The sequence below is a fragment of the Otolemur garnettii genome, unplaced genomic scaffold (genome assembly GCF_000181295.1).
Source record: "Otolemur garnettii isolate 467f Iridium unplaced genomic scaffold, OtoGar3 scaffold00112, whole genome shotgun sequence".
Taxonomy (NCBI): Eukaryota; Metazoa; Chordata; class Mammalia; order Primates; family Galagidae; genus Otolemur; species Otolemur garnettii.
This window is the reverse complement of record NW_003852507.1, coordinates 4,583,702-4,597,641: the sequence shown is the minus strand read 5'-3', so window position 1 is coordinate 4,597,641 and position 13,940 is coordinate 4,583,702. Positions and strand designations below refer to the sequence as shown.

The following is a 13,940-nucleotide window of genomic DNA, read 5'->3' as shown; positions in this document are numbered from 1 at the left end:
GAGTAGCTGGGACTACAGGCACCCACCACAATGCCTGGCTATTTTTTTGTTGCAGTTTGGCTGGGGCTGGATTTGAACCCACCACCCTTGGTATATGGAGCCGGCACCCAACCCACTGAGCCACAGGCACTGCCCCATGATAGAGGATTTTTAAACAAACGTTATATAGATTGAAGTTGCTAAAAAGTTACTTTTAACTTCATTTAGATCATGAAAGTCAACATAAAGTTTATTCTTTCTCTTGTAGATCCTAACATCTCAGAATTACCTTTTTTTATGTTATACCCAGAAAAATGTCAAAACTGTGTTAGGGCCACACATACTTTTTAACTTTGGGAAAACTAGAAGAGATATTGTTTTAGATTTCAGTCATGCAGGGTCATTTAACTAAAAATGCAAGTTTTATTTTTAAGTTAGTACCTTAACAATTTTTTTTAATTTTATATCAAAATATTAAGAGAATACAAATATTTTTGATACATGGTTTGAGTTCAGGCTATAGTTGTGCCCATTCTAGTGTTCATTGTACCTTTTAGGTGGGTTTTTGCCTCTCCCCTCCAACCTGCTCGATTTCTAGTGACTTTTACTGACCTGTGTGCTTGTGTGCCTATTGGTTAGTTCCCATTTATCAGGCAGTGGTGGGCTTTTTCCATTCTTGAGATACTTTGGTTAGGATAATGGTCTCCAGTTCCTTCCTTATTATTCAAAAGGTATTAATTCATCTGTTTAAATGTCTGAGTAATACTCTATGGCATACATACAGCACCTTTTATTAATTCACTCATGAATTGATGAGCACTTGGATTGATTCTACATCTTAGCAACTGTGAACTGTGCTACACTGAACATTCTTGTGCAAGTATCTTTTTGATGAAATTACTTCTTTTCTTTTGGGTACCCAGCAGTGGGATTGCTGAATTGAATGGTAGGTCTACTTCTAGTTCTTTAAGAAATCTCTATACTGTTTTGCACAGAAGCTATATGAATTTGCAGTCCCACCAACAGTTATAAGGGTTCTTATCTCTGTCTATCCACGCCAGCATCTATTGTTTTTGTACTTTTTAATAAATGCCATTCTAAGAGGAATAAGATGATATTTCATTATGCTTTTAATTTGCATTTCCCTGGTGATTAGTGATACTGAGCATTTTTTCATATGTTTCTTGGCCATTTGTCTATATTCTTTTGAAAAACTTTTGTTCATGTATTTTATGCATTTTTTTAATTTTAGTTTTTTTTTTTTTTTTTGGCCGGGGTCAGGTTTGAACCCACCACCTCCAGTATATGGGGCCAGCACCTACTCCTTGAGCCACAGGCACTGCCCTATTTTATGCATTTTTAATGAAGTTTTTTCCATACTGATCTAAGTTCTTCATAGATGATGGTTATTAACCCTTTATTGGGTGTGTAAGTTGCAAATATTTTCTCCCATTCTGTAGGTTGTCTGTTTTCTCTGTTGATTATTTCCTTAGCTGTGAAGAAGCCTTTAATCAGGTTCCATTTGTTTATTTTTTTTGGTGCTGTAATTGCTATTGAAGTCTTAGTCATAAAATGGACAAATTCCTGGAAATACACAACTTTATAAAACTCAAAACAAGAAGAAGCAGGGCTCCTGAACAGACCAGTAACAAGCAGTGAGATTGAAACAGTAATAAAGTCTCCCAACAACAACAACAACAAAAAACCCTAGACCGCAATGGATTCACAGCTGAATTCTACTGGACCTACAAAGAAATGGTACCTGCACTTCAGAAATTATTCCATAACATTGAGAAAGAAGAAATCCTCCCCAGCTCATTCTACAAAGTCAGCATCACCTTGATACCGAAGTCAAGAAAGGATACAACAAAAAAACTACAGACTAATATCCCTTATGAATATAGACACAAAAAAATCCTCAATAAAATGCTACCAAGCCAAATTTTATAACACCTCAAAAGAATAATCCACCATGACCAAGTGGGCTTCATCCCAGGGATGCAAGGATGGTTGTCTATGTCAGTCAGTAAATGTGATTCACCACATAAACAGAAGCAAAAACAAAGACCATATGATCATCTAAATAGATACAGAAAAGGCTTATAACAAAATCTAGCCCTCTTTCATAGTGAAAAACCTTCCACAAACTGGGCATAGAAGGAACATATCCGAAGATTATAAAAGCTGTGACTGACAAACCCGCAGCCAACATCATACTGCATAGGAGAAAGTTGAAAGCATTCCCACTAAGAACTGAAAACGATGAGGATGCCACTGTCACCATTTCTATTGAACATAGTGTCAGAAGTCCTAGCCAGAACAATCAGGTGAGAGAAAGAAATAAAGGCCAACCAAATCAGAAAAGAGGAGGTCAAACATTGCTTTTTGCTAACGATATGATATTGTATCTAGAAAAACCCCAGAGACTCCACCAAGAAATTCTTGGAATTGATAAATAAATTCAGCAAAGTCTCAGGATATGAAATCAATGTACACAAATCAGTAGCATTTCTATATACCAATAACAGTCAAGCTGAGAATCAAATCAAAGAAATACCATTCACAATAGCTACAAAGAGCACAAAATACCTAGGAATGTACCTTAACTTTATTATAAAGTAGTATTAGGTAATTCAGTATGAAATGTCCAATTTCCTTAAGTACTAAGTTTGACAGATGGTATCTCTGACGTTTCCCTTTGATGTTTCCTGTTTTATGTTCATTGTGAAGGTGCATCCTCATTCTTTCAAATGTGTATTTTGGCTTGTGGTTATCTTTCAGATTTTTTCTTTTTGAGCAGTTTTTATGAATCCATGTACAATCAAAAATGTGTGTTATTTTCGAATCTGAGTTCCATTGTAGAACCAGTGCAGTGCAGACAGCTCAAGATGTCAGTGAAGCATTTGGGAAGGATGTGGCAACGCACAGTACACTGATGGCTTGAGAAATTCCTTTCTGCTGATTTTGAAAATGAGCCATGTGGGCAACTTCAGACCAAGGTAGATAACCATGGGCTAAAAGCTGTAGTGGAAATAAATCCTTCTCAACCCATGCATGAAGTAGCAGCAAGGTTTGACATTGCTATTCCAACAATATTGGATCATTTGAAATAAATGGACAAAATAGAGAAGCTGAATAGATGGGTTCCTTATGAATTAAACGAGTGTCAGAAGAGAAATTGTCTCAAAGCTTGCCTTTCTTTGCTGTCATGACGTAAAGGCAAACCATTTCTTCACCGTATTGTTACATGTGACCAAAAATGGACTCCTCAACAGTCACAAGTATTAAGCACAATGGTTGGATAAAGATGAGATGCTGAAACAACAGTCCAAAACCAAATAATGACCAAAAAAGCTAATGGTGTCTGGTAGTCCAGTGCTAGTGTTATCCACTACAGCTTCGTGAAACCTAGTCAGTCAATTACAGTGGATGTCTACTGCAGCCATTTGGACACCATGATGAGGATGTTGCAGTTAAACAGCCAAGACTGGTCCATAGATACAGGCCGATCCTCTTGCAGGACAATGCTCAACCACATTTCACACAAACAATGCTGCTCAAACTGTAGAAGCTAGACTTGGAGACTCTTGTCATCTGCTACATTCACCAGACTTCACACCAACTGACTACTACGTTTTCCAGGCTTCAGAGCACTTGATGGAAGGAAAAATACTCAATTCCCACAAGCTGCAGGAAACACCTTTCCTGATTTCATTGCCCATTGCTCTCTAGGCTTCTTCGCTGCTGGCATACACAAGATGGCAAACTGTGCTAATAGTTTCGGCATATACTTTGATTAATTGTACTGCTTGTTTGAGATATAATAAATGAAACTTTTGATTAGAAATAAGACAGTTCATGTTTAATGACCTACTTTAAAGTTATTTGTTGGTGCTTCATGGAAGGTGGGTCTTCTGATTAAGGGCAGACTGGTATGAAGGAATAGGGCTGAGTGTGGGATACGGAGACTGGATTAAAACAAGAACTAATACTGGGAGAAATGTTTACCTTACACTCATTTCAGACAAAATGTTTCATGATATAACATTAACAAATTGAGAAAAAACCTTGTGCTCATTTCAGTGTAAGACCTCACTAATGTTATTCACGTGCTTGACATTAAGGCAGCTTTCTTTACCTGAACTCCTGGTACAAATGCAAACATCGGTACGTTACCTGTCCCACTCACTGTTCTCTGTGGAATTGCTTCCTTGCCGTGTCCCACAGATTGACTACTTCAACAATCAGATCATTGTGGACCTTGTGGAGCAGCAGCACAAAGGAATCATTGCCATCCTGGATGACGCTTGCATGAACGTTGGCAAAGTCACCGATGAAATGTTCCTTGAAGCACTGAACAGTAAATTGGGCAAACATGGTCATTTTTCCAGCCGAAAGGTACTGTGTTTAAATATACCTCCCTTTCCTTTTAATGTGTGCGATGTTCCTCATTGTTGTACACATGTAAAGGTCTTTATATGTGGGTTAAAAGAGTGTCCACTCTTTTAATAAGAGTGGAAGAAAAGAAGGCCATAAACAATCATTAAGTGATTTATTAACTTCTGCCTCTGGTTTTTAGTCTGACAAGATTGATAAAATTGTGTCATCCAGGAGAGGGAGCTCCAGACTATCCAGTTTGCTAGAAACAGGGAAAGTGAACATGGTTCTTTAGAAAGCATGATGTCATTTATAACCAATAGGTGCAGAGTCCTTGTTCGTGTGCTAGAATTTTACTCCTGCATCTGATAATTCTGGCACAGAAAATAGCTTTTGTCCTTGACTTTTTACGGTAATCCTTAGTTGCAAAATGTTTGTGCTCAACCATAGTTCTGTAGATTATGTGACTTTCTAGAAAACAGACATTCTAGTTATAATTCTTGTTCTTACACGGAAACTCATTCACTAAATAGATATTCTTTTAATTCCTCATTTTTCACAATCTAAAAATGTCACAAGCCAGATCACATTTCTGTTAATAATTGGTGGCAACTGTCGTTATCAGATCTTTGTGCTGTACCTTGCATGTAGTGTATTTGCCATTAGTATTTGTTCAGGGAATCTGTGTTAAAAGAGGGACACATCATTATCACCCCTCAGACTTCCCTACAAATACAGTCTTGTGTAGCAACCATAAGCTGAAGGGAAAACAGGTCCCCTGTTCCTTCACATCCATAAAGAAAGGGCAAACATTTCTGCTCCTCCGTAATTTCATATAAATCTGTGACACGCTGCCTTTTTTTTTTTTTTTGCATAAATAAATCTGTTTTCTAACTTTGTCCTCTTTGAAATTATGTAATCAGAACTGGGAAATTCTGCAATTAACTAGATAACACCCAAATCATCAAGAAATAGATTACTGGCTGATGTTTATTTTAGGCCAGTTATTTCTAAAATATTCTCTATGATATGTCACTGAGGATTGACTTGTCACCCTGCTGCAGGTTGGCTCTCAGATGCTACAGTCTGATCTTTCATCTTGGGGTTCTGGGTGAGAGTTTTCCTTTCGTCACTCCCATTTATACCGCAATGCCTAGTAAGGGTCTGTCATTTTCCAGGTGCAATCCTAGGTGCTGGGGACAGAGTGGTGAGCAAAGTCAGAAGCAACCTGAACAGTTTAGAGCACTGCTTTTAAAGATTTAGCATGATTACACAAGCACATGTCCTACCATGGAGGGATAGTTTACAAGCACCCTTCATAATCATAATTCAGGCTTTGGAGACTCACCTAGCATTATGCCTACCAGGTAGGGGACACTCATTCAGTGTTTTTAAAGTTGAATTGCTCACAATCATACAAATAAATCTTATTTAAATCTTGATTTAAATAGTGAATCTTATTTAAATGAATAGCGATGAGTCTCATATGAGAAATCAAATCCACCTCATTTTAATATCTTTACCTTGGCCATTTATATGCCTGAATTAAAATGTATCAACCAAATGTTTGGAAATATAATCTCATTCTTAAGAGTAACTACATGCTACCTTTAGCTAGGGATTTGATAGGAAATGCTAATGCTAAACAGGAATTTATCTGTGGAGACGGTGTTTTTTCTATTTTTAAATCGTGGGAGCCCATGTTTCCCAACTGTGAGACCAAGTGGCTTGCTCTTTCTTTTGGCATCCCTGGGGCAAGTACTGAGACGGGGATTTTTAAAGTGTGTTCTTGTCTGGGATTTTTGCCCAGTGAAGGAAAGAAATGAAACAGCCAACTGTCAGGATATTTTAATCACTGTGAATCTTTTTGTTAAATAATGCCGTTGTCCTGTATGTTGAGCCATGTATCATTTGCTTTTGGTGACTGATTCACTAGATGTATTGGCATATTCAATAAGAGGCTTCTGGCCTGTAGCAATTACTTTATTGGGGGGCTAAACTCTTAGGCATCAAGGTTAGCATAGGGCATGGAAACAATCCAATAAAATGTAAAGTTATTATTTAAAATATTAGCAACATAAAAAGTTAAATGATAAATACATAACTTTTGTGTTCACATCAGTTAAGGCTTTGCAGTATTGAAATGTAAGAATATTCCATAGGTATAGACATCTCTTTGGTCCTCTTCCTTTAGTGGGGGTCATAAATAAAAGGGCTTTGTAAAAGGAGTCAGTGAGAAGGCAGGAGGGAGGAATAAGTGTGTTGGAGACACCTCTGCATGGCAGATGCTTTGGTCACCATAGTTCATTTAATCCTCAAAACAACTCTGAGGAGACAGTGTGAATAGATAGTAGTAGAGCCCAGATTGAACCTGAGAAATCAGACTTAAATTTCCTGTAATTACTCACTTGTCAAATAAATAGACTTATTATTCCTTTAGCATTCTGGTTATCAGTATAGAACCCACCATCCTGCTTGGAATTATTTGTCATCTGACATTAGAACAACTAAGTAGGTTTCTCTGTGCAACGGCATTCAGTGCTTCAGGGATTCTTAGATGTCTGTCTGCTTAAGAGCCTGTAGGATGCCAAGTGATCCTTCACAGGAAAAAGATGTCCAGGTGCTTCTGTAACAAGGAAGAAGGTAGAAAGTTATGGGTACTTCCAGGGCCATATGAAAACTGCCTTTCTGGAAAATAGTTCTTTTCAGTAGGAAAGAGCTGCAGAAGGTCGATCTTCTGTGCAGTGAGCAGATCTGAGCAGGACTCCCAGCTCAGCAAACAGATGGGTCAAGCTACTGTGTACATGGAGGAGCACAGACACTGGTTAGGTCCCAGTAGTCCTTCCCAGGACTACCACTGACTAGCTGTGTGATCTTGGGCCAATTACTTAATCTCTTTGAACCTCAGTTGCCATGTATATAAAAGACAGATCGTAAAACTTACCTTAAACGTCAGTTCTGAGGATTGAATGAGATGTTTATATCTAGCAGATAATAAGCCTTCACTATGGTCTTCCTGAAGTGGAACCTGGAGGAGAAAGAAACGTGGTCCATCAGCACTGCTATCTTAGCGCTGGGCTGCGCTAAGATAGCAGCCAAGATTTAAGTGTCATGAGATAGAAGAAGTCTATTTCTTTCTCGGGGACCCACACTTCTTCCAGCTCTGGTTCTTCCATCCCCTAGGGACTATCCTGTGCCTCCAACTAGTGGGAGGAGGGAAGAAAGTACAAAGAGGGATTGTCCACTTACCAGCTTGGGCCTGGACTGGCCACATTTCACTTCCATTGTGCAGAACTGTGTTACTTGCTCATATCCACCTGCAAGAGTGGTCCGGAAATGTAGTCTAGCTGTACAGATTTCTAGTGAAAGTTCACCGTCTTTACTACATAAGCTGTATATTTAAATCAAGTCCCACACAGTGTGATTTCATGATTTGTGACATTATCATCTTACATTAAGCTGGAATATGTTTTTAAGGAAGTTAAAATGTCTTATTCAAAATAATCTCTGTCTTTAATTTCTTAGCTCTGTGCCTCAGACAAAATTCTGGAGTTTGATCGAGACTTTCGAATCCGACATTATGCGGGGGATGTAGTGTGAGTATCGTCCTTTGGTACCTGACGTGATGATTTGCATGCAGCCTCACTTCAGAAAACAGACCCAGGGAAATGTACATTTTTGTTCATTCGTTTGTGTTTTTCAATCATTTATTTATTTTTAAAAAATGGCATGACTTCATTCATTCCTTGCTTTTCAACCATTTCTTGAGCACACACTGTGTGCCCATGCACAGTTCCTGGGATAGCCAGTGCTCAGTAGAAATCAGCTGATGGGTCAGTAAGTCATAGGAATATGCCAAGACCTGTGATAGAGAAGTGAGTGAGATGGTCCTTGCCCTGAAGAAGTTGTTCAATGGAGGACACAGCAGGCACATCCTAAGCCATTATAGTGAAGATGGAAAAGGGTTAAACCAGAGAGCCACAAGGCATGGAAGGAGGCGGAGCCACCAAAAGCCAGGAGAGTCAGTCAGAGAAATGAATTGGGAAGAGGGAGCAAATGAGGGAGAGTTCCAAGTAGAAGAAACAGCTGGGATAAAAAGACCTGGAGGTGAGGATTACCCCTCTATATGAAAGAATGTAAGTAGTTGGGTAATTATATAAACAAAAATCAATTCCACTGTATTATTTTCCAAATATGATTTGAAAAAGTAAAATTCTTATAAGCCATATTTTTGTTAAAATATAATAAAAGTAGAAAATACTAAGAAAACAGAACTAAAAAATGTAAGTACCTTAGTACATTAGGTTCCAAGGGCTGCTTTAACAAATTACCACAGACTACTGACACTGACTTTAAACAACAGAAACTTATTCTTTCACAGTTCTGGAGTCCAGAAGTTCAAAATCAAAGTGTCAGCAGGGCCAAACTCCCTCTGGCAGTTCCTCCAGAGGAGAATCTGTTCCTTACTTTCTGCAGCTTCTGGTGGCTGTGGACATTCCTTGGCTGTGGCCGCATCACTGCAGCCTCTACCTCCAGGGTCCCATTGCCTCCTCTTCTGCGTTGAATCTCCCTCTGCCTCTATCTTAAAAGGACACTGACAGTGGCATTTAGGGCTCATATGAATATTGTAGTATAAGCCTCTCCTCTCAAGATCCATAATATAATCAGATCTTCCACCATATTATGTAACATTGCCAGGTTCCAGGGAATTTGCCACGGATATCTTTTGTTGGAGGAGCATTTTTTTGCCTGCTGTCCTTGGTATGCTTTCACTGTGCCCAGAGCCCAGTGATGTTCTTCATCATCTTATTACTTAAAGCACACTTTTCCTTGTTTTTTACATTAGGAATTCTTTCCATGTAAGCCTTTACAAGAAGAGATTCTACAAACAAAAAAAGCAAATGATCATCCCTATAAATGCTGAAAAGACATTTGAAGAAATTTTAGTAGCTGTTCCTGATACAAATTAAAATGCTAGAATCGTAAACTAATATGGCTCAAAATTATCATCCCATCTGTCAGACTAACCATTAATACTGGAATGGCACCATTTTCTCCTTTTTCTGGTAGTGTTCCCAGGCTCCAGAATACTAAAGAGGGAAGATTCAATACCATTCAGATACCTCCCTCTGAAAATCCAAGCCTCATTTACAGCTCAGAATGGCACAAATGCAGAGGCTGGACAGAGGCTTCCCAGGTCACCTGGGCCAGCCTCTTGTTTTACAGATGAAGAAATTTATGCAGAATGCGTAAAATTGTTACCCAAGGTCACATGGCAAGTTTATGGAAGAACTCAGATAATAACTAGGTTTCCCCACTCCCATTTCAGAGCTCTAACTGACCCCTTTGAGGGAGATTCAGTGCCTCGGACTTCCACTCTCTCCTTAAGCCCTCCAAATCTTTTCTTTTCTGGATCTTTACAGAGTATCCTCTGTATGCTCAATACTTTACAAGGTGTGGTCACTGGCCACAAAGAACTTTCCATGTACGATACATACATACATGCATAAATAGTTGTATGTGTATTTATACACATGTAATCACACTCACACATATACATGCATATGTAGTAAAAATGGTCCAAAATAATGGTTATATGAATAATAGCCAGTTTGCCAGAATTTAGAGTAACGATATGATATAATGCTTCTAGCTGTGTATGATCAACCCAGGAGGCCGATGCTGGTCTTTGGTTGCTAGGAATTATTTTTGTAGGGAGAAGTGGGAAGGGTGCTAAAAAATATTCAAGAAATAGCAACTAGGTCCATTTGATTGGAGCGTATCTTTTTTTGTAGTACAGAGAATTAGAAATGCCTGGAAAAGTATCTTGAGATCAAATCACACTGAATCTTGAAAGCCAAAATAGGACTTTGAAGTTTAAATTATGTGGATAAGATAGGAATCAGTCAAAGGTGACCAGAAGGTGTTAAGAAGACCTAGGTTGGGGCAGGCAAGGAAAAATTTTGGATGTGGTGACCTTAAAGTGTTTGTGGGCAGCACAGCCTAAAGGAACTTTCTTGCAGAACTAGACATGTAAGTCAGGCGGTCAGGGATGAACACCTGGAGGCTGTCTGCATTGATGGGATTGTCAAGGAGGAGAACAGCGACAGACGAGAGCAGAACTCTGAGGCATAGTTGTGTCTAGAGTCGTTGTTTGTTCACCCTCCTCCGTCTGTATTGATTATCCATCTATCCTCAACCCTGAATTTGCTCCTTCCAGAGTCCACACTAGTCCCTAGAGTAGCACAGGCCTTTCCCACTCTTCTCACAGCTGCGGTCTTAGCTGGACTTCCAGACCATACCCATTTCCCTGCCTCCGGCCTCTTCATTTTCTCTCCACGACCCCCATGCATGTGCCTACTTCCGTCCTCCATTCAGTCTATTTCCCTGTGTGATCTGCCTGCCTTTTTCTCTTCTGCTTATCCAATTCTTACCATCCTTTGCAGTTCTTCTTGGATTCTTTTGTCCTACCCTGAACATTGAGTGAACCTTAGGCAAGTCACTTGACCTCCCTACGGATGAGACTTTAGTTCCTGTATGTTGCTGTTTTGCTTTTATCTTAGGAATGCTGGATGATAATACAGCTATCTTTTTAAAAGTCATCTTCTTGAGGTAAGCCATAAACCAGTAGAAAATGATCATCTTACTCATAACGATGGTACTGACATTTGCTCTCCTTTTGAATAGAAGCAATGTCCTTCTATTTAGTAGGTAAATTTGGTATCCTTGAACACAAAACAAGGTAGAAACGATCAGCTGGATGCTTGATTATATAACTAGCAGTGGAAAGGCTTGTAGACTCCGAGAAAAGCTTAAATGTGGCTCTTGCTTGGTGAATAATGTATGTTTACTGTGTTTTTTCCCCTATTAGTTATTCTGTCATTGGTTTTATTGACAAAAATAAAGACACTTTATTTCAAGATTTCAAGCGCCTTATGTATAACAGGTAAGATTAAAATTTTATTAATCATTTCTCCATTCAGTTCTCTGACATATCTATTACATGATATATATGCACATGATTATTTTTATATCATAATATAAAGAGTGGCAGATTTTCAGTTCCTCTTTATCATGCTTAATAATGAAATAGTATGTTATTTTATGATTATAACACCTGTAAACTCAGGACAGGAACCTGTTACTTACATGATTTACTTCCATTTCCCTCGGGTTGCCTTGGTTTCTCTGTTCACTGCTGCCAGCCTTCTGACATCCCAACCAGTGTGCTCAGCAGTCCTCAGTCCCAGCAGGTAGTGATGGGAGAAGTGCCAGGTGACCTCTGGCCCAGCTGAAAGCTTTGCACACTTAGATTTCCACTATAGTGTATTTGTCCCCAGATAAGAGACCATTCTGATATCAGAGTGACATCTGGTGTCAGGGAAGACTGATTGTGACAGAATCTTCTCAGAAATCAATAAAACATGAAAAAGTTTTGCAAAATAAAACCAGGCAAATAACAAGTTTAAACCCAGTATGCACACTTTGGAGAGAAGATGCAGGAGAAGAGAGAGGATTCTTGGCCAGCTTCTTATAAGTCAGAGAACGGTATTAACTTATTTATGATGGCTACTAAGTCATTTGGTCAGTAGTTTATCAAAATGTATTGAGAGCAAATGAAGGTGAGAATCTTCACCTTTTCCTGTGCTGAAGGATACAGCTGTGAAAAAAATTTAGACCAACTCCTTGTCCTCATGCAGCTTATAGTTGAGTGACAATTAATAGGCCAAGAAACAACTTTCAGGTAGTGACAGGTACTATGCAGAAAAATTAAGTAGGTAAGGGATTGAAGGGTGCAAACAAGGAAGGGCAGGAGGGGTTACAGATGGGGCCTCCAGAACAGGCCTCTTGCTAGATGTGACATTTGAGCAGAACCTGAATGAGTGAGGGAAGGAGCCACTCAGGTGTCTAGAGAAGAAGCCTTCCAGGCAGAGAGAAGAGCAGGTGCTGAGGCTGGAAGGTGGGAATGAGCTTGAGTATACTGACAACAGGAAGGCCAGCGAGAAGGCCAGTGTGGCTAAAAACAGTGAGGGATGGGAAAAGTGGCAGGGAATGAATGGAGAGAGGTGAATAGAGGCTAGATCACAAAAGGGTCTATGTGCCCAGGTAAGGAAAAGTATGGAGGGAAGCCAGTGGAATTTATGATGTGATGTTATTTATGTTTTAAAGATACCATTGGTGCTGCTGTGTAAAGCACATACTGTTACATAAAGGGCAAGAGTGGAAGTAGGGCAGTTAGGAGGCCAGTTTAGTAATCTATACTGCGACTTTGATGTAGTGACAGAGATGATGAAAGTGGCCACATTGGGTGATATTTTGAAAGTAGAGTCAATAGGATTTGCTGGTGAATAGGATTTGTGATGTGAGAGAAAGGCAGAAATCAAAGATAATGCCTGACCCTGATGTGGGGAGACAAGAAGAAAAGCTGGTTGACTGGGGGAAGTCAGAAGTTTTATTCTGGATGTGTTGTGTCTGAGGTGCATATCAGATACCCAAGTAAAATGCCAGTCAGTTGTATATGTGCAGGTGGATCTCAGGGAACTCTGGGGCTACAGATGCAAATTCATGGTCATCAGTATATTCACTGTATTTCAAACTATAGACTGGAGGAGAGTATCCAGAGAGTGAGTTTAGATTAAAAAAAATAAGAGAGAAAGAGAGAAGAGGTTAAAAGGCTAATTCCTGAGATGCAACGTTTAGAGTCAAGAGGAACTAGCAAAGGAAACTGAGAGCGTGCCAATGAGGTAGGAGGAAAATCTGGTGTCACCAAGGCCAAGACAAAAAAAAATGCTTTAAGAAGAAAAAGAAAAAATAAACTATGTCAAATCTTGTCAAAAGCAGGAATGATGTGAAGACCAACATTGGCCGTTGGATGTGCTAACACCGTGTTCAGGTACACGCTTGCAAAACTGCGTGGTTGCAGTTCAACCCATGGAGGGTTGAAGACAAATGTCTGATTGATGTGGGCTCAAGAGAATGGTTTATCTGTGTGGTTGTTGAAGCCACCAAGAATGATGATGAAGCTGTATCATAAGTGAAAGTTACAGAGATAGGGGATTGGAAGAGGAGAGCCATGCAAGAACTAGGCAAAGGGAAGAGACTTTCAATGCTTACTTTATCAAGTAATATACACCCATTTTGAGAGACAGATGACTCAAATTAGAAAAACAGCCTCATTTGGCCAGGACAGTGTCAGGGTAGGTTGCCAGCCTGTGTACCAAGAAGCTGCACAAGATTGTGTGTGTTACCTTCATGAATTTGCCATGGCCCAGAGGTTGAGCTCCCTGAGAACGGCTGTGGCTTTCAGTGGTAGACTAACAGAATCCAACCTTACAGGCCCAGGTAGAAACAAAGCAGCATGTGGATTTATTTCCAGTGAGAAGTCTAACACTAACATGGAATGGAATATGCTTGTCCCACGGTACCCATGGGGATTGGTTCCAGGGCCTCCCATGGATACCCAAGTCCCTGATAAAAAATGCATATATAGGCTCGGGGCATATAGCTCAACCGGCTAAGGCACCAGCCACGTACACCTAAGGTGGCAGGTTCGAATCCCCAGCCCGGACCCGCCAAACAACAAT

The 13,940-nt window shown here is 39.7% G+C and overlaps 1 protein-coding gene across 1 annotated transcript in view; it reads left to right on the top strand.

The window, feature by feature from the left end:
* MYO1D (myosin ID) overlaps positions 1-13,940 on the top strand; it is a 367,217-nt gene that overhangs the window by 124,542 nt on the left and 228,735 nt on the right. Inside the window, exons 11-13 of the mRNA XM_003797217.3 lie at positions 4,207-4,377; positions 7,882-7,952; positions 11,228-11,302. Of these exons, the coding sequence (XP_003797265.2) occupies positions 4,207-4,377; positions 7,882-7,952; positions 11,228-11,302 (317 nt within the window). The remainder of the gene's footprint in view (positions 1-4,206; positions 4,378-7,881; positions 7,953-11,227; positions 11,303-13,940) is intronic.